The sequence below is a fragment of the Rhinoderma darwinii genome, chromosome 2 (assembly GCF_050947455.1).
Source record: "Rhinoderma darwinii isolate aRhiDar2 chromosome 2, aRhiDar2.hap1, whole genome shotgun sequence".
Lineage (NCBI taxonomy): Eukaryota > Metazoa > Chordata > Amphibia > Anura > Rhinodermatidae > Rhinoderma > Rhinoderma darwinii.
Window position 1 is genome coordinate 396,486,738 of NC_134688.1, and position 20,129 is coordinate 396,506,866.

Below are 20,129 nucleotides of genomic sequence, written 5' to 3' on the forward strand. Positions count from 1 at the left end.
ATGTCGCACGGAAGCAATTCCGTGGGACGCGCGTGATTCACGCAACAGCACTGTAAAGGATGAATGAAAACAGAAAAGCACCACGTACTTTTCTGTTTACAAACATCCAAACGGAGTGTCATAATGATGGCGGCTGCGCGAAAATCACGCAGCCGCGCATCATAAAGGGCTGACACACGGAGCTGTTAAGTGCTTTTTGCGCACGCAAAACGCCGCGCTTTTTGCTTGCACAAAACGCACACGCTCGTGTAAACTCGGCCTTACGGTGACACCAGATGTTTATAGTTTTTTTATGTCTTATGGCGTTTGCACAATAAAATACGTTTTGTAAACAATCATTCACTTTTTGTGTTACCTTATTCTAAGAGCCAGAACTTTATGATTTTTCCATCAATAAAGCCGTGCGAGGACTTATTTTTTGCGTAACGAACTGTAGTTTCGATCAGGACCATTTTTAGGTACATGCAACTTTTTGATCTATTTTTAATACATTTTTTGGGAGGTGAAGTGACCAAACAATTGTGATTTTGGTACGGTATATTATTATTTTCTTTTACGGCGTTCACCGCGCGGGATAAATAACGAAATAATTTTGTAGTTCAGGCCGTTACGGACGCGGCGATACCAATTATGTATCGTTTATTTATATATTTTTATTAATAAAAAAGGACTGATAAGGGAAAAAAAGGGGGATTTTTTTAACTTTTAATTTCTTATTTTTACACATCTTTTTTAACTTTTTTTTTTACTTTATTACTTTGTCCCACTAGGGGACTTGAGGGCAGGAGGCCCTGATCGCTATTCTAATACACTGCACTACATCCGTAGTGCAGTGTATTAGAACTGTCAGCTATTCACTGACAGCAAGCATAGTGGGTCCTGACTTTGTCAGGACCCACTAGGCTTCCGTCGATGGCATAGCCGGACGCCTTTGTTTGGTGTCCGGTTGCCATAGTAACCATCGCCGGCCGCTATCGTGTAGCAGGCCGGCGATGGTAACTTAACCCCTAAAAACCCGCGATCTCTATAGAACGCGGCTTTTAAGGGGTTAGACAGCGGGGACACAGCGATCGGTCCCCGCTGTAGGAGCTGCGGCAGCTGCTGTACGAGACAGCAGCTGTCACAGCTCCTGCACCTGTCGGGAAGACGGCCGAAACGGCCGTTATTCCTGCAACTTCGTATACACACCGCTACACACCTTCAACCTTGCGCATGCGCAGTGTAATATACACGGCCGCTGAAGACGCAGCCACATAATTTCACAGAGCATGCGCGGTGGAGTGTGTTCACCACGCATGCTCTAATTCAATAAAGAAGCACGTGGTACGGTTACGTCATTTTTGACGTAACCGTACAGTGTGAAAGCCGGAAACCGGAAGCAAGGCAGAAGACCAAATGGACGGGTCTGCACAGGAAGTGCAGATTTTGCATTGCTAAGGGGACGGCGACGGAGGAGGATATACGACGCTACAGCCATCTGATGAAACGTAAGTACATTGGAAAGTTATATCTTTTTCATTGTTTTATTTAAATAAATGTAATTTTTTAGTTCCGGAATACCCCTTTAAGCTTCAGTTTTATAAATAATAGTAATGTGGTAGACAGAGGACCAGAGGGTATCTTGGGGTCAGCTGGAGAAAGGGATGCTAGAAGAAGGATGGTCCTTAAAGGCTATGTAAACCTTTGAATAACATATATATTTATTTTTTTAATAAAACGGTCAGGTCAGTGTGATTGGTGCAACTTTATAATAGTTTTTTATTAATTTTTGAGATACAGCTGCTCTGTATTTTCTATACAGGGCAGCTGTATCGTTGGCTAAATCCTGCTGTCGTCAGGTCAGCTCTGACACACAGGATCCACCTGTAATTATCACATCTAAGTTCATAACTTAGATGTGATAGATTACAGGTGGATCCTGTGTGTGTGTCAGAAACACGGAGGACCCGCTGACACTGAACCCGTCAGGTCTGCGGGACTGACCGATTCAGGTCATAACGAAAGATTCAGCTGCTCTGTATAGAGAATACAGAGCAGTGATATCTCAAAAAGTTTAAATAATTTTTAATAAAAGCTAATTATTAAGTTGCACCAGTCACACTGACTGACGACCTTAACTTTAAAAAAAAAACACCAAAGGTTTACATAGCCTTTAAAGGAATTGCTAATCGCTTGTAAACTGGGTCTTCCCACTCCCTCACATAGGTAATGTATGATCTCAGATTCAGTCAAGGTTTGGAAGTCAAGGAAAGCGAGGAAAGCTGGGTTAAACTGGAGCTATCAGACGTGAAATTACATTTCCGTTATTTTATCTCACTTCTCTTATAGATCATGGCTTCTGCTGGGCATAGACACTCACAAATACAAACCTACACGGATTCACATTTATATGCTTTTGAGGACTGGAGATTCAAGTATAATCTAAAGGTCTTGGATTTTCTAAAACATCTTCAGATTAGAAATGTTATTCTAAAGTTAAAAAAAAATTAAAATTTGATGAGGAGGAGAAAATTAAAGATTAGAGGGGGACTTTCTATTATTTACAGAGTCAATCTCGTAAATATTTTATGGGAAACTTCTGTATATGAGGAAGTGGGAACGGGATTCGAAAGAAGAATACTTGTTGATGGAATGGCCGAAAGATCTTAGTGGGTCGGTTCAAAATACTCTTTTTATTACTCACATTGAGACTGTGAAAAAGGTACAATTAAAAGGGAACCGGTTACCAGAATTTCACTTATTAAACCAGCAATACCTGGTGGAAGTAGGCGAAAAATCATTTTTATGTAACCTATAATCATCTTCTAAGTAGACTCTGTACCTTTAGTATCCAGTTTTTTTGTGTCTCTGTGCCGCATGCCAATAAGAACAAGAGCGTCATATTTTCTTTCGAAAATAAGTCATATCTTCATTCCTCAAGCCATTCCACATTTAGAATTTCCTAACCCAGCCTCCTTACTTTTGAGGGACAGCTCTTCGACTCCCCCCACACACACGAAATCCTGTGCATCAATGTCCTGTTTTGGTCCGTGCAAAAACGGGACACCATAGGAGCGCATGCGCAGTAACTAGATTTGAGGCCTGGACGAAGCAGAGAAGGGCATCGGACCATACAGGACAGGCGAATGCGTGCTATCTTAGACTAAATTTCGGCATTCAGGGCGGGCCAGATTTCGGCGGTGGGCGGGCATAAGAAGACTAACAAACGAAACTGGCGGATTATTACCATTAAAGGCGCAAAATTATTGCAGACCGATATTTACGGTTGGAGGAGTTTTGGAGAGGAGATAGTGGCAATGAACTTTTGACAGCAGCGGCCGAGGAGTGAGTGGAGTTCAATAGGTGAAATGCCAGTGACCGGATCCCTTTAACTCCTTAACGCCGAAGGACGGATATATCCGTCCTCAGCAGCTGCTAGTTCGCGCAGGAGGACGGATATATCCGTCCTGTGATCGCGCGGGTACTGCCACTGTACCCGCGCGATCAGCGGCAGGAGCACGGCTGTTATACACAGCCTGGCTCCTGCTGCAACTGCCAGAATCGAAGCGCACTCCGATTCCGGCAGTTTAACCCATTAAATGCCGCTGTCAATAGTGACAGCGGCATCTAATGTGTTTGACAGAGGGAGGGAGCTCCCTCTGTCACCCGATCGGCACCCCCGCAAACAAATCGCGGGTCGCCGTCGGGTTTCCATGACAGCCGGGGGTCTAACAAAGACCCCCAAGGTCTGTCTTCCGCAACTGCCTGTTAGGTGATGCCGGAGGCATGACCTAACAGGTTGCCTGTCAGTTTTACACTGACAGGCAATAATGCTTTGGTATACTAAGTATACCAAAGCATTATATATGCGATCGGCACATCGCATAGTTAAGTCCCCTGGTGGGACTTAAAAAAAAAAAATGTCAGTTAAATAATTACAGTCAAAATCAAATAAAACTACTTTCTTTGCACAAAAAGTGGTTTTATTCAGTAAAAGTGTCAAAACAAATCACACATACACATATATGGTATCCCCGCGATCGTAACAACTTGACCAATAAAATGAACACATTAAACCGCCGGATGAACAGCGTCCAAAAAAACCGCAAAAAACAACGGCAAAATTCTCTCTTTTCTCCCATTCCGCCCATAAAAAAATTAAATAAAAGTTAATCTATAAGTCCTATGTACCCCAAAATATTACTAATGAAAACTACACATTGGCCCGCAAAAATCCAGCCCACATACGGCCACATCGACGGAAAAATAAAAAAATGACGGCTCTTGGAACGCGGCGATGCAAAAACAAGTAATTTTTTTCTAAAGGGGTTTTTATTGTGCAAACGTAGGAAAACATAAAACCTTTACATATTTGGTATCCCCGTAACCGTGCCGACCCATAGAATAAAGTTAACATGTTATTTACGCTGCATAGTAAACGGCGTAAATTTATAACGTGAAAATTAATGCTGGAATAGCTGCTTATTTTCAATTCTCTCCTAAAATAAAGTTAATAAAAGTTAATCAATATATTGTAAGCATCTAAAAATGGTGCAATTACAAAATACAACTCGTCCCGCAAAAAACAAGCCCTTATACGGCTATGTCGACGTAATAAAAAAAAAAGTTACTACTCTTGGAATGCGACCATGAAAAAACAAAAAATAATCCTTGGTCATTAACGTGCAAAATGGCCCGGTCATTAAGGGGTTAAGGTGGTTTCACTACCTTGCGAGGTTGTAAACATTTGTGCCAAATCAGTCCAGGATACGTTATAAAAGTTGCAGGGAAGTAAGAGATTTAGTGCACATATGGAGGCAGTGTGTTAAAATCGAGTTTGGGTTGGATATTTAACCTTAACCCCTTACCACACCAGGACGCACCGGTACGTCCTGTATTGCAGTGCTTTAAGGCACCCGGACGTACCGGTGCATCCTGGCTAAAAACGGTCACCCTGTCAAAGGACAGGGTGACAGAACTGTGCCGTCAACTGTTTATGACAGTTGATCGGCACAGTAAGGCAGCAGGGGACCAATCACAGCTGTCCCAGGCCGGTGATTGCTCTGATTGGTCAGTCACAGCAGACTGACCAATCACAGCTCCATGAGAAGATGTATGTGATGTAGCTGGCTCAGAAGCTGAGCCAGCGCAATCAGCACCGATTATTGGCTGTCCCACACCCCGAAGTAACGGCCAGGACCGGAGCTAGGCTCTGATCCGGCCGATTAACTCCTTAGATGCAGCGATCAAAGCAATTGCTGCTTCTAAGTGTCTTCTAGCCTGTTGGCAACCATGATGGCTGCCACGGGCGCCAGCTGTTTGTCACAGCCGATATCCTGCTCTAACGGCCAGGAACGGAGCTAGTGGGTAGTGCAGTGTATTAGAATAGTGATCAGGGCTTCATGCCTGTCCTCTAGTGGGACAAAAAAAAAGTTAAAACAAGTTAATAAAAATGTTGTAAAAAAAAAATATTTAAAAAAAAAAAAAGTTTCATATTAAAAAACACTATAACAGCCTTTTTCCCATAGTAAGTATTTTATTATAGGAACAAACGGAGAACGTTAAAAAAAAAAGTAAACATCTGTGGTATAATATCACGCTATTTTACCCGCATGGTGAACACTGTTAAATAATAAAATAAAAAACTACTCCAGAATCGTTTGTTAGTCACTACCCCTCCAAAAACAGAATAAAAAAAAAAAAAAGGGATCTAAAAGTTGCATGTAACCCAAAATTATACCATTAAAAACTGCAGCCCGTCCCGCAAAAAACAAGCCCTCCCACAGCATTATTGACGGAAATATAAAAAAGTTATGGCTCTCAGAATATGGTGACACTAAAAATAAATAATTTGAAACAAAAGTGATTTTATTGTGCAGACGCTGCAAAACATAAGAAAAACTGTATACATATGGTATCGCCGTAATTGTACCGACCCGCAGAATAAAGTAAAATTGTCATTCATAGGGCATGGCGAACGCCGTAAAAGAATAAAAAACATCAGAATTGCTGGTTTTTGGTCACCTTGCTTGCCAAAATATGAAATAAAAAGTGATCAAAAAAAAAAATCGCATGTAACCCAAAATGGTACTAATGAAATCTACAGATTGTCCGAAACAAATAAGCCCTCACACACGGCTCCGGTGGAGAAAAAAAAAAAGTTCTGGCTCTAAGAATATGGCGATGCAAAATGTGCAGCGTGTTACAAAAGCGGATAAGATTGGGCACCATTTATCAGTGAGACACCGGCCACATATCTATGAATTATTTATTTACCCCATTATTATACCCTGATGTACCCCGCAAAGCTCACATATGCCCCCACATCATAAACTGAAATACCAGCAAAACCCTAAACAAAACTACCAACAAACAAAATATGCGCTACAAAAGCCAAATGGCGCTACCTCCCTTCTGAGCCCTGCAGCGTGCAAAAACTGCAGTTTACGTCCACATATATGGCATCGCCATACCCGGGAGAACCCGCTTAACAGTTTGAGGTATTTGTCTTCAGTGGCACTAACTGGGCACAACATATTGTGCACTAAAATGGCAAATACCTGTGGAAATTTGCAATTTTCACTTTGCAACATCCAGAGAATTCATTTCTAATAAAAAAAATAAAAAACCTGTCTGGTCAAAATGCTCACTACAGCCTTTAAAAAATGCCTTGAGGAGTGCAGTTTCCAAAATGGGGGTCACTACTTGGGGGTATGTTTTACTATTTGACTCCAGGGCCCTGCCATTGTGGGCTAATGCTGCGAAAATCACCAAAATAGGACTCACATGCGCCTTTCACTCCTAAGCCCTGTCATATGTCCAGGCAAATGATAAATGCCTTGAGGGTGTAGTTTACAAAATGGGGTCACTTCCCAGGGTTTTACACCCTACTCTGGTACCTAAGGGAGTTCTGCAAATGCGACATGGCGCCCGTACACCAGTCCAGCAAAATCTGCGCTATAAAAGCCAAATGGCGCTCCTTCCATTTTGAGCTCTGCCACATGCCCAAACAGCAGTTTAGGGCCACACATGGGGTATTACCGTACTCAGGAGAAAAAACACCACACAATTTGTTACCCAATTTCTCCCATTACCCCTTGTGGAAAAAAAAATTGGTTGCAAAACTACATATTTTTGGGAAAAAATGTATTTTTTCATTTTCACTGCCTCATTCTAATACAATCTGTGAAACACCTGAGGGATCAAAATGCTCACTACACCCCTAGATGATTACCCTGAGGGGTATAGCTTCCAAAATGGAGTGGGGTTTCTACTGTACTGGTACCTCAGGGGCTCTGCAAACGCGACATGGCGCCCACAAAACAATCAACCATAATCTATATGCCAAGTAGCACTCCTGCCATTCTGAGCCCTGCGGTGTGTCCAAACAGCAGTTTATGACCACATATGGGGTATTGCCGTACTCGGGAGAAATTGCTTTACAATTGTTGGGGTGCTTATTCTCCTTTATTCCTTGTGAAAATAAAAAAAAATCAACATTTTATTGGAAAGAATGTAGATTTACATTTTCACTGCCTAATTCCAATAAATTCAGCAAAAACAGTGGGTTCAAAATGCTCACTATACCGCTAGATAAATCCCAGAGGGGTGTAGTTTACCAAATGGGGTCACTTTTGCGGGGTTTGCACTATTTTGGCCCCTCAGTGGCTTTGCAAATGTGACATTTTACCACCAACATAAAGTACATTGTGTCACGAGAAAATGTCAGAATCGCTTGGATACATAAAAGCATTCCAGCGTTATTACCACATAAAGTGACGTCAGATTTGAAAAAATTGGCTGTGTCCTCAAGGGGTTAATCTTTAGAGACGGTAAGATAAAATTCCAGATCTGGGTCAATTCAAGGCCAGTAGGAGTTTTGGTTGGGTAGAGAGCTATGATAAAGGAATAAGCAATTATAGTAGATGGAGCTTATGGATTAATGAATCTTCCTTGTTTAACCCCTTTAGGACACAGCCTGTTTTGGCCTTGTGGACACAGATGATTTTTTCAAATCTGACATGTGTCACTTTATGTGGTAATAACTCCGGAATGCTTTTACCTATCCAAGCGATTCTGAGATTGTTTTCTCGTGACATATTGTACTTTAGGTTAGTGAAAAAATGTGGTCGATAAATTCAATATTTATTTGCGAAAAACTTCAAATTTTAGCAAAAATTTGCAAAAATTAGAATTTTTCTAAATTTAAATGTATTTGCTTGTGAAACAGATAGTAATACCACACAAAATAGTTACTAGTTAACATCCCCCATATGTCTACTTTATGTTTGCATCATTTTTTTTCACGTACTTTTATTTTTCTAGGACGTTACGAGGCTTAGAACTTTAGCAGCAATTTCTCATATTTTCAATAAAATTTCAAAAGGCTATTTTTTCAGGGACCAGTTCAGTTCTGAAGTGGCTTTGAGGGCCTTATATATTAGAAAGTCCCAATAAATCACCCCATTTTGAAAACTGTACCCCTCAAGGTATTCAAAACCACATTCAGAAAATATTTTAACCCTTTAGGCGTTTCACAGGAATTAAGGCAAAGTAGAGGTGAAATTTACAAATTTCATTTTTTGGGGGATTTTGGGGCCTCCTTTTTTTAGAATATATTTTAGGCACCATGTCAGGTTTGAGGAGGTTTTGTGGTACCTAAACAGTCGAAACCCCCCCAAAGTGACCCCATTTTGGAAACTACACCCCTCAAGGCATTTTTCTAGGGGTATAGTTAGCATATTGACCCCAATGTTTTTTTGTGGAATTAGTCTGTGAAGATGAAAAGCACCTATTTTTCTGTGGAAACATAGATTTTTTTAATTTTTACAAGGAATAAAGGAGAAAAAGCACCCCAAGATTTGTAAAGCAATTTCTCCCGATTACGGCAATACCCCATATGTGGTCGTAAACTGATGTTTGGACCCACAGCAAGGCTCAGAAGGGAGGGAGCGCCTTTTGGATTTTGGAGCGCAGATTTTGCTGGATTGGTTTTCAGTGCCATGTCGGGTTTGCAACGCCCCGGAGGGACCAAAACAGTGGAAACCCCCCAAAAGTGACCCCATTTTGGAATCTACACCCCTCAAGGAATTTTTCTAGGGGTATAGTGAGCATTTTGGCCCCTCAGGATCTTTTTTAGAGCTAAGGTCACCAAAAAACAGCGATTTTGGCGCTTTAAATTCTTTATTTATTACAGCGTTCACCGTGCGCAATAAATTACGTTTTACTTTATTCTGCCGGTCGGTACGATTACGCCGATACCATATGTGTATAGTTTTTTTTACGTTTTGCAGTGTTTGCACAATAAAATTACATTTCTATAAAATAATTTATTTTCTGGGACACGCTATTCTGAGCCGTAACTTTTTTATTTTTTCATCATAAAAGCTGTGGGAGGTCTTGTTTTTTGCGGGCCGGGTTGTAGTTTTTATTGGTACCATTTTGGGGTAAATGCGACTTTTTGATCACTTTTTATTCTATATCTTGGGAGGGGTGGTGACCAAAAAATAGAGATGCTGACAGTTTTCCGTTTATTTTGTTTGCGGCGTTCACCGTGCGGAAAAATTAACATTATAGTTTCATAGATTGGGTCGTTACGAACGCGGCGATACCAAATATGTGTACTTTTTTTTAACGTTTTCATTTTTTCCCTATAATAAATGACTTATTATAGGAAAACAAAACCTTTTATTTTTACACTTTTATAAAACATTTTTATTAACTTTTTTTTACTTTTTACACTTTTTATTGACCTGCAGCTCTGATCGCTGCTAGAATAAATTACACTACCTAGGTAGTGTAATGTATTCCAACTGTCAGTGTGATGTCATAGTCACTCTGACAGTTGGTCTATGAGGATCAGCAGAGGCTGATCCTCATGGCAGACTTGGGGGCCGTTGATGCGCTACAAACCCGCTACATGCGGAGATCGCAATCGAGCCCCGCATGTAACGGGTTAATTGCCGAAATCAGCGGCGATGAGCCGCTGATCGGCAACACTGGAGAGTGTCAGCTGTCGGGGACAGCTGATCTCCAAGTTCCCGATGCACACTGTCGCCGACAGTGTGCATCGGGAACGACACAGTGACTTCCTGTCACTCTGACAGGAAGCCTATCAGGACCAGCCGAAGGTTGGTCCTGATGGGCTTCCGTCCATGGCAGACCCGGAAGCCATTGTTTGGCTTCCGTTTGCCATACTATCGGCAGACCCCGCGATTTCGGACGGGGGTCTGCCGATATGTTAGAAACCCCTAAAATTCGGCGATTGCACCCGATCGCCGAATTTAAGGGGTTAATGCGCCGAAATCAGCGGCAAAGGACCGCTGCCCGGCAAGAGGGGAGTGTCAGCTGTCGGCGACAGCTGACCTCCCGGTTCCCGGTGCACACTGTCGCCGACAGTGTGCACCGGGATTATCTCAGTAACTGTACGTCCTCGTGCGGGAAGTAACCTCCCGCGAGGACGGACAGTTACGTCCTGGTGCGGATAGGGGTTAAGGGATATATAGTTAAAGTTTTGGTTTGGAATGAAAAACTTTTAAAAGGAGAGTAAACAGTTATGGTTAATGAAATTTATAGTGGAATAATAATTCTTTAAGTTATATTCCATATGGGTCTATCTTGCTCATATCGTATTGATAAATATACGTCTGTCTGTTTTTCTATGTTTCCTCCTTACCTCGATATTTTCTTTATTTAGATGTATTTATTTTTTCTCATGTATTTTTGTCATGCTTTTAGTTAATGCATTCTTTTCATGATGATAAAAATATATTTTTGGGGGAAAAAAAAAATTAGTATGCCAGAAAAAGGCAGGGCTTATTTCCCAGCTGCGCCCCCCCCCCCCCCCCATCGCAGCTATCACTTGTCAATGTATTTATTTTAATACGTTTATATTGAAAGTGTGAGACCTCCTTCATGCATTTATACTATTAGACAACATTAACTATTACTTTACTAATACCTTCAATATAAAACTTTCCTTTTGGTCAGATATTCAGCATCACAATTAAAAGTCTGTCAATTGAGTCTTAGCTACAGACTACAGGCTGCCACTTTGTCAGTATGTGCTGTCTGTTGGCAAGAAGCAGCCAACAGAAAACCTCAAAAATGGAAAGCTTGTACTTTAACAAAGTTTAGTTGCGCAAATATAGAACAAATATGGCAATGGTTTTCAAAGTATACACTCCTTTAATACGTTCCTATGACTGTTCAATGCAGAAGATGTCTAAAAAATGTGGCACAGAGGTCTACTGCAATTAAAAAATATTTGTTGTTGTAACCAGAAGTATAATATAGGGGTTAGAACTTATAAAGTGGGGCATATTCCTTCATAGATCTCCAGATTTTTATCTTAGGTTTGAGATGTTCAGGAATGAAATGCTGAATGCGCAGCTCCAATATCTGCAGACATGGGAAAAATTTGCATATTCCACCAATTTGAGCAGCCTGGTGTAGAAAAGGTGTTAATTGGTAGAAAAACCCTTGCTTGGCTGCTAAGTGTGTGAAGGCGAACATAAATAGGTAACAAATGAATAATCAAAGATTTTCTCTTTTCTTGACACAGCCTACACATCTACATGTTAAAAGTATTTTCCTTCATTTATTGTGTCAAGTTAAAGTAGATAGCAGTAAGGTGGGGGGGGGGGGATGCCTCAAAATATAGTCTTCACATAAAGCTCAGACTACAGAATTGTGAATCTATTTTAACTCCATACACTCTAGAGAAGTGTTTAAAAAATAACATATATACATATATATATACATATACATATGTGTGTGTATATATTACACACACCCTGGATTGACAACCTTCGATTTGCAATAGTCGAGACATTTAACAAATATTGTTTCTATTACTTCTTTAAAAGAATAGGCAAACTTTAACCTATTAAAAAAAATAAAGATGACTTGCCTAGTAGAACTAAGGATACATTTGTAACGTCATGTTCCCGTCCAGCTTAAGAAGTTTGCGGAGGTGGTAATTGTCCAACACCTATTTTCATGTATCAGAAATGCAGTTTACAAAGGAAAGGAAAGGTCATTTCATCTTAGCAGTTTATCTTCAGCATGGATTGTCTTTTTTTTTTTCTCTTTCTTTTTTTACCCTAAAAGCACAGCAGGGAGGAGTAGGACCAAGATACACCACCCTCCTAAAATGCTGTACAGTTCTCGGTCTCAACTTAGGGGCAGGCAGGCTGCATCCACCTGCCGGAGGGCACTTTGGCCCCCTGTTTGCTAAACAAAACCTTAACACCGAGCTCCCAGGGGGAAAAGCTGCAACTATCGCTTCAAAAGAGACAATGGAAATAGAAGACCCTGAGAACTGGCCGAGTCGAAGCCTCATTTCTGCACCCAGCTCCATTATCACTTCATGACACTGACAAAGCCAATTGGCCCTGTTAATTATTTCAGATTTACTCTACAGATCATGGCAGCTTGTGTCGTTTAGCACTGTAGACAGCAGCATAACCTTTTATCTTATACCCTCCCTTGGAGAGGGAAAATGGAATTTACACTTTTTTTTTTCTTTCGAAAAGTGGATTATTTATTTGTAATGGTCTTAAAATCAAACATGTTGAAGACGCTGTGAAAACCTTAAATTATTTTGTATTGTATATCACAGTTCTTTTATTCAGAATGCAAATGTAGGATCAGAAAACTTTACTTCTACCATTTTTATGCCGCAATTTCCACATTGCTAGAAATGCTATGAGAAATGACTATTGTATTTGGACATTTTAGTGTCACACAACAGGCATTCGGTGTAATACTTTATATTTGCAAGGTGTAAAAATTTTTTTTTTTTAGCAAGGCCAATTAATCAAAAACATAAAATATATTTAAAGTTATAAATTAGGTAAAACTTTTACAGATATAAAAAAGAAGAAACACTTTTTAATTTTAAGCGGTAGCCAGTGCTGCCACCTAGAGGCTAAAGTGTTATTTTTACTGGCTGTCTTCAATTAAAAATCGAGGTACTAATTTATTAACATTTTCAAATTTCCTTTAGCTTAATAAACCCCTCCTTTTTGCGTGTTGGAATTTGCAATTACAGGGTCTGTTGTGACAGTACTGTGACATTTTAAGAATAAATTGGGTAAATGTGCTCCACATAGAAACTGCATTTCGCGTTGGGTGAAGCAATTCGAAACGACTGGTTGTTGTTTATGTCAGGGGTAATGTCCGGACCGCCCAAAGACTTCGGAAGGGACCGTGAACCGGATTACAGCCGTGTACAAGCGCAGTCCTAGAAAGTCGAACAGGCTGACTGGTATGGAACTACAGGTGCCACAAACCACGGTATGGCGTGTCTCACGAAAACATCTGCATGGAAGCCATACAGATTACATCTTCTTCAGGAGCTGAAGCCACACGACAAAACCGACTTTTGCATTGACTTGCAGGGCCAATTGGAAGGGTACAAATTCGCTGACAGGCTGGTGTTCTGCGATGAGGCTACCTTTCACCTCAGTGGGAAGGTCAATCGCCACAATGTTAGAATTTGGAGCTCATAAAAACAACGTGACCTTATCGAGCCCAAAGTAAACGTGTTCTGTGCAATGAGCAGGCGCAAAGTCTACATACTCTTCTTTTTTGGAGAGGACACGGTCACTGGCCACTCCTAGCTGGACATGTTAAAGGAACGGCTTATGCCACAGATAGAGGAAGATCTGCCAAACGTAGTCTATCAACAGGATGGTGCACCTACACATTTTCATTTGGGTGTTCGCCGATACCCGAATGAAACTGTTACGGAACTTTGGATCGGCCGCGCTGGAAACAACGATTCACTAATGTTGCGCTGGCCTCCACAGTCACCACATCTAACACCCTGCGACTTCTTTCTGTGGGGCTACATCAAGGACCCAGTGTATCTGCCCCACCTCACAGCATCTGAACGACCGGAGACACTGCATCACTGAAACAGTGGAGTCCATATCCAAGGATATGCTGGCACGTGTCTGGACAGTACTGGACTACCGCCTAGACATCTGCAGTGTCACCAATGGAAATCACTTTGAACATTTGTAGCGTATAGATAAAACTTGGATAGTCAGTGTGTCTTTTCTTGTTAATAAATTTGTGTTCTGTTCTCACGGTTATGAATACCGAGACTATAATTTTGCACTATCCTATTTGAATCACTATATATATATATATATATATATATATATATATATATATATATATATATATATATATATATATATATATATATATATATATATATATATATACACACACACACACACACATATATATATATACATACATACATACACACACACACACACACACACACACACACACACAGATATACACCTATATCTACTCATCTCAGTGCATGTGATGTAGCATGCCTGAGTTTTGTTTTATGTTGGATTAATATAACTTTACATGGAAGCATAACGAGGTACGGAATGGCCTCATTGAAGTTATGGGTGCCCTATTGAGTCTTTGAGGTTGTACGGATGATACGGTCATGTTCATGGTTTGCTTGTTTATTTTCAGAACTACCATTGACTACTGGAAAACGGCAGACGTCTCCGACTGTTTTAGGCCACTGCCAGCAGTTTTGGCTTGCAGAGCGTTCTCCTGATAGATGTGGGTCTCACAGGTAAGACTCCCACCTTTCACACATTTATGAGAAAGAGCACAAATCCTTTTCCCCCATGTGAAAACATATATAAAAAAAAAAAATGTAAATAAAAAAACGCTCAGACTATTAAACCAGTCTGCCAACAAATGTTACTATGCATTTTGCTTCAGGTTCCTCTTAGCAAAAACAGATTTGATCTTGTGACCATCTGCAAGGGTTCAGTGTTTCTGGAGATATGCAGGGTTATTAGAAATTGGTATCACCTTTCCGTAGACTTCATTGAAAAAATAATAAATATATAAAAGAAAAAATGCTCAATGACTGTCCAGTGAAATAAATATCTTATGTTACTTTCCATACATACCTAACCACGCAGCAATAAGCGCAGAATCAATCCCGTCTATGGGCTCACAAATTCGAGACACTACTGGGTGAACTTGTTGTGACAGGTAGTATTGTGTGTCAATGGAAAGGTTGTCTTGTTTTTGCAGCTGTTCAGGAGCATATGCTCTCTGGCTGGCACTCAGATTTGACCCATCCTACATGAAAGAGAGACAAGCACATAAGGTCTATTTTAGAGAGACTAGAACGGCAGATTTATGCTTCCCATCACTGCAGAGGTAAGAAACAGGTGCTAACAGTGGTATTTTATAATCATTTTTCTAATGTCTGGCCCACAAAAATTCACAGATAGTAAATTTCCTCAACTTAAAAGCTGACAAAGTGGAAATGAAGCATTCAGGTTTGTATTCAATTCCTATGTTGTAGTAGAAAACATTTGAATAATAAAAATGCAATCTGTTCTTCCCTATACCTAAATAAGTTGAGAAGCCCTATAACCACAGTGAATGTGTTTCTGCTTTAGCTACCCGTATCACCAGTGGCCAAATAACATCTGCAGGACAACCCAGAGAAGACAAACAAGTTAACTTCTGTGTCTTCAGTTGGAAAAAAAAAGTGTGTATGTATGTGTGTGTGTGTGTGTGTGTGTGTGTGTGTGTGTGTGTGTGTGTGTGTGTGTGTGTGTGTGTATATATATCTCCTTGTCATGAATAGGTGGTTTATTGATTTAAAATTAAAGCGTTCGTTATCATTAGGCACGAAGGAAAATTAGCAAGCCAACCTTTAAAAAAAAAATAAAAAAAAGTAACATTTTCAAAATACTAAATTGGCAGAATTTGTAAGACAACCTAACCTAAATAAACTGAAAACTTCAAAAAATAATAAAAAAAGAGAAAAGAAAGATGCAGTTAATGGTCTGAAAGAGCCTATCTTAACTAAGTGAAAGGGAGTCCCACAAATTGTAGCAATCGGTGGGGGTCTCAGTGTGGGGACCTCCAATGACACCATCTTCTTGTATGTCTCTGTGACACATCACAATATAGGAGTTTGCATATAGGCACATATTTCCTTTAAAATTACCATGATCATTTGCGAATTTTGACAGGTGTAGGGGTAAAGTTATGAGAAATAAAATAAATGGGCTTTATAGTAATGATCAGGAACTTTAGTACAGTTTGCATAGTTTTGAGCTTTAATTCCAATTCCCAAACAAACTAACCTTAGTTAATACGTTTTCAAGTGGGAAAATAAGAAAGGAAAATCTAATTCATTGTGGCGGTCCTCCAGAAACCACCAGCAGAATACAGCAGGCGTTTATTGATGTCTGTATTCCCTGAATGGAGAGGACAATCTTTCTGTCCATCATAACAGCCCCTTTCCCCCTTCTCTGTTAAAAGAAAAGGGACATCATAAATGGTAACCTTATTCTATTGATATTAAAAAGGAGAATAGCCCCTGAAAATTTGATTTCCTTCCTTCTACTTTCTCTTACTTATTATATGAATCTGGCTACATATAGAGAGGACGAAAAACATACAAAATTACATAAAAGTTTACTTGTATAGGTCATGCAATATGATCCAATCAGCTATCACCAAATGGAACAAAGTAGAGAATAAAGGGTAGTTTTACCTTGCATATGACGTAGGAGATTGTATCCCCAGCTTTCATTTTTCTTCCTCCTTGGGAATTTATCCATAAAGCAACATGTACATGGGGCAAACTTTTTTTGTCTGGGTAGTCCTGTGGATCTTTTGTTAGGGACTAAAAAAACAACAAAAAAAAACCTTATTTAATTACGATCATGAAGTTAGACAGCTTGGAAAGCATTAAGGGGGTTCTTTGACGAGTCAAAAAATGATGGCCTATGCATAGTATAGGCGCCATTAATGTTCGATTTGGTGGGGCAGGTCTCTAGGACTCCTGCTTATCAGCAGATTGAAGGAGCCATGGTGGAAAACCCCTTTAAAATTTGAAATATGGAGATCGTCTCATTAGCCCCTTTAACCCCTTAACCCCCTCCCAACATTTGACGTATGGCTACGTCATAGCCGGGTAGAAATATTGAGCAGGCCCCCAGAGTATGCCTGCACCATACAATGCGGGTGTCGGCTGTATGTTAGAGCCGAAACTTCCCAGTAACGAGCGGGATCGCGGTCAAACGCGATCCTGCTCATTTAACCCGCTAAATGTCGCGGTCAATAGCGACCACTGCATTTAAATCGTTAGAAAGAGGCGGCAACCCCCTCTAGCAGCTAATCGCACCTTAATGAAGGCCCTCAGGTCCGCCATCTTCGTGCTCCTATTAAGCCCTGCCTCTGGCAGGGCTTAATAGAAGCCGATCAGAAAGATGACATATTGCAATATATTAGTACTGCATTATATAGCGCAAGGGATCCAATGATAGATGGTTGAAGTCCCCTAGGTGGACTAATGAAAAAAAAGTAAAAATTATCAAAATAGTATTTTGTTTTTTTATGTAAAAAAAATATATATATTAAAAAGTAAAAAAAAACACTTTTCCCATTTCCCCCCTAGAGCATTGTAAAAAAACAACACAACAAAAACAAACAAAACAATCAATATCTTCGCATCCGTGAATTTTTTTTTAATCCCATTAACCCCTTAATGACCGGGCCATTTTGCACGTTAATGACCAAGGATTATTTTTTGTTTTTCCACGGTCGCATTCCAAGAGTAGTAACTCTTTTTTTATTCCGTCGACATAGCCGTATAAGGGCTTGTTTTTTCCGGGACGAGTTGTATTTTGTAATTGTACCATTTTTAGATGCTTATAACATATTGATTAACTTTTATTAACTTTATTTTAGGAGAGAATTGAAAATAAGCAGCTATTCCAGCATTAATTTTCACGTTATAAATTTACGCCGTTTACTATGCAGCGTAAATAACATGTTAACTTTATTGTATGGGTCGGCACGATTACAGGGATACCAAATATGTAAAGGTTTTATATGTTTTCCTACGATTGCACAATAAAAACCCTTTTAGAAAAAAATTACTTGTTTTTGCTTCGCCGCATTCCAAGAGCCGTCATTTTTTTTATTTTCCGTCGATGTGGCCGTACGTGGGCTTGATTTTTGCGGGACAATGTGTAGTTTTCATTAGTACTATTTTGGGGTACATAGGACTTATAGATGAACTTTTATTTTATTTTTTATGGGGGGAATGGGAGAAAAGAGAGAATTTTGCCGTTGTTTTTTGCGTTTTCTTTGGACGCCGTTCATCCGGCGGTTTAATTAATGTGTTCATTTTATTGGTCAAGTTGTTACGATCGCGGGGATACCATATATGTGTATGTGTGATTTGTTTTGACCGTTTTATTAAATAAAACCACTTTTTGGGGCAAAAAAGTAGTTTTATTTGACTTTGACTGTAATTTTTTTTATTTTTTTTTTCACAAACTTTATTTAACGGTTTTACTTTTTTTTTTTTAGTCCCACCAGGGGACTTCACTATGCGATGTGTAGATCGCATATATAATGCTTTGGTATACTTCGTATACCAAAGCATTATTGCCTGTCAGTGTAAAACTGACAGGCAACCTGTTAGGTCATGCCTCTGGCATCGCCTAACAGGCAGATGCTGAAGACAGACCTGGGGGTCTTTGTTAGACCCCCGGCTGTCATGGAAACCCGACGGCGACCCGCGATTTGTTTGCGGGGGCGCCGATCGGGTGACAGAGGGAGCTCCCCCCTCTGTCAAACACATTAAATGCCGCTGTCACTGTTGACAGCGGCATTTAATGGGTTAAACTGCCGGAATCGGCGCGTGCTTCGATTCCGGCAGTTGCAGCAGGAGCCAGGCTGTGTATAACAGCCGTGCTCCTGCCGCTGATCGCGTGGGTAAACTGTCAGTACCCGCGCGATCACAGGACGGATATATCCGTCCTCCTGCGCGAACTAGCAGCTGCTGAGGACGGATATATCCGTCCTTCGGCGTTAAGGGGTTAAGGAATAACTTTATTTACATCTTATTTTTTTTACTTTTAATGTATAAGCACACTCTTGTATGTGAATATGTTATACTGTGCCACTTTGACACAGGCTGCTGTTAGTACCCTAACAGCAGGCAAGCTGAGCAGACAGCCCTGGGGTCCTTTTTAGGTCCCACGGCTGACTGCAGAGGGATTCCCCGGTCTTTGATTACATCACCGGGTCTGCGGTGATGCGATCAAAGAGCATAGTTCCCTTTGATCGTGCAGCAGTCACGGACCGCAGTGATGAAACGGTTAAAAAGCTGGGGTCCGAATGTTTTCTGACCCCAGCTGTATTCAGCAGGCTGCTCTAAGATAAGGAGCTGTAAGTTAAAGCTCCTGGTTAGAGGATGAGCGCTCTCAGTAGCGCTCATCAGCCTCTTCTACAGCGACGCCAACAAATGTCGCTGTAGACTAAGCACCTGTACCGCCTGCCGTCAAAAGACAGTGGGCGGTCGTTAAGGAGTTCTTAAACGGATATAAGTAAATAATTGTCCGGTACTGCGCCCACACACGTTAGGCTCGGTTTATGCCACAATTGGTGTGTATGCCCGGCATATTCTTTGGAAAAATCTCTCAATATATATGCAGGACATGTAGTCCTATGGACCAGATGCTGGTCGTCATACGTCATTTTATTTGACTGTACTGGAAAGCTCTCAAAATCTTTTTTTACAATGGAAGTTGTTAACACAGACATAGGCAACTGCATGACATACAGTACCATTTGTCTGGGCTATGTTTTGCGTACACCCCAAATATGGAGTTAACAGAGTCATAGTGGAAAGACCCCAAAGCCAATCACTTTAATGGGATTTCAGTGCCATTTGCTCTTAAATTCACTCCAATTTTGGCTCACTGGTAACATAACACATCACAATGCAATGGAGTGAGGTGGACGGAAAGAAATACTTGAGGAAAACTGAAAACTTCTCACAGTTTAGTTCACATCCAGTAAGAGAGACAATGCAAAAAGTAAATCAAGTATCAGAACTAAACATAATAATATGCTCATCTCTCAGTAATAACAGGAGAACAAAGCGAGAACATATGGAAACATCAGTCCCTCAAAATGTTTACCTTATTAATCTCATAATGGCTAATGGGGATGCCGTCATTTATCACATTTTCTCCAATCTCCATGAGTTTTTTCTGAATGTTTTCCACTATGTTGTCTCGGGGCTGGTCTGACAAGATCTGACTGATCACATA

At 40.5% G+C, this 20,129-nt stretch overlaps 1 protein-coding gene across 3 annotated transcripts in view; it reads right to left on the reverse strand.

Moving 5' to 3' along the window:
* POLA1 (DNA polymerase alpha 1, catalytic subunit) overlaps positions 1-20,129 on the reverse strand; it is a 335,037-nt gene that overhangs the window by 187,770 nt on the left and 127,138 nt on the right. For all 3 annotated transcript variants that reach the window (XM_075854008.1, XM_075854007.1, XM_075854009.1), the window contains exons 29-31: positions 19,998-20,129; positions 16,553-16,684; positions 14,943-15,117 (exon numbers count right to left, since the gene is read on the reverse strand). The exon at positions 19,998-20,129 is cut by the window's right edge and continues 1 nt beyond it. In XM_075854008.1, coding sequence (XP_075710123.1) covers positions 14,943-15,117; positions 16,553-16,684; positions 19,998-20,129 — 439 coding nt within the window. The remainder of the gene's footprint in view (positions 1-14,942; positions 15,118-16,552; positions 16,685-19,997) is intronic.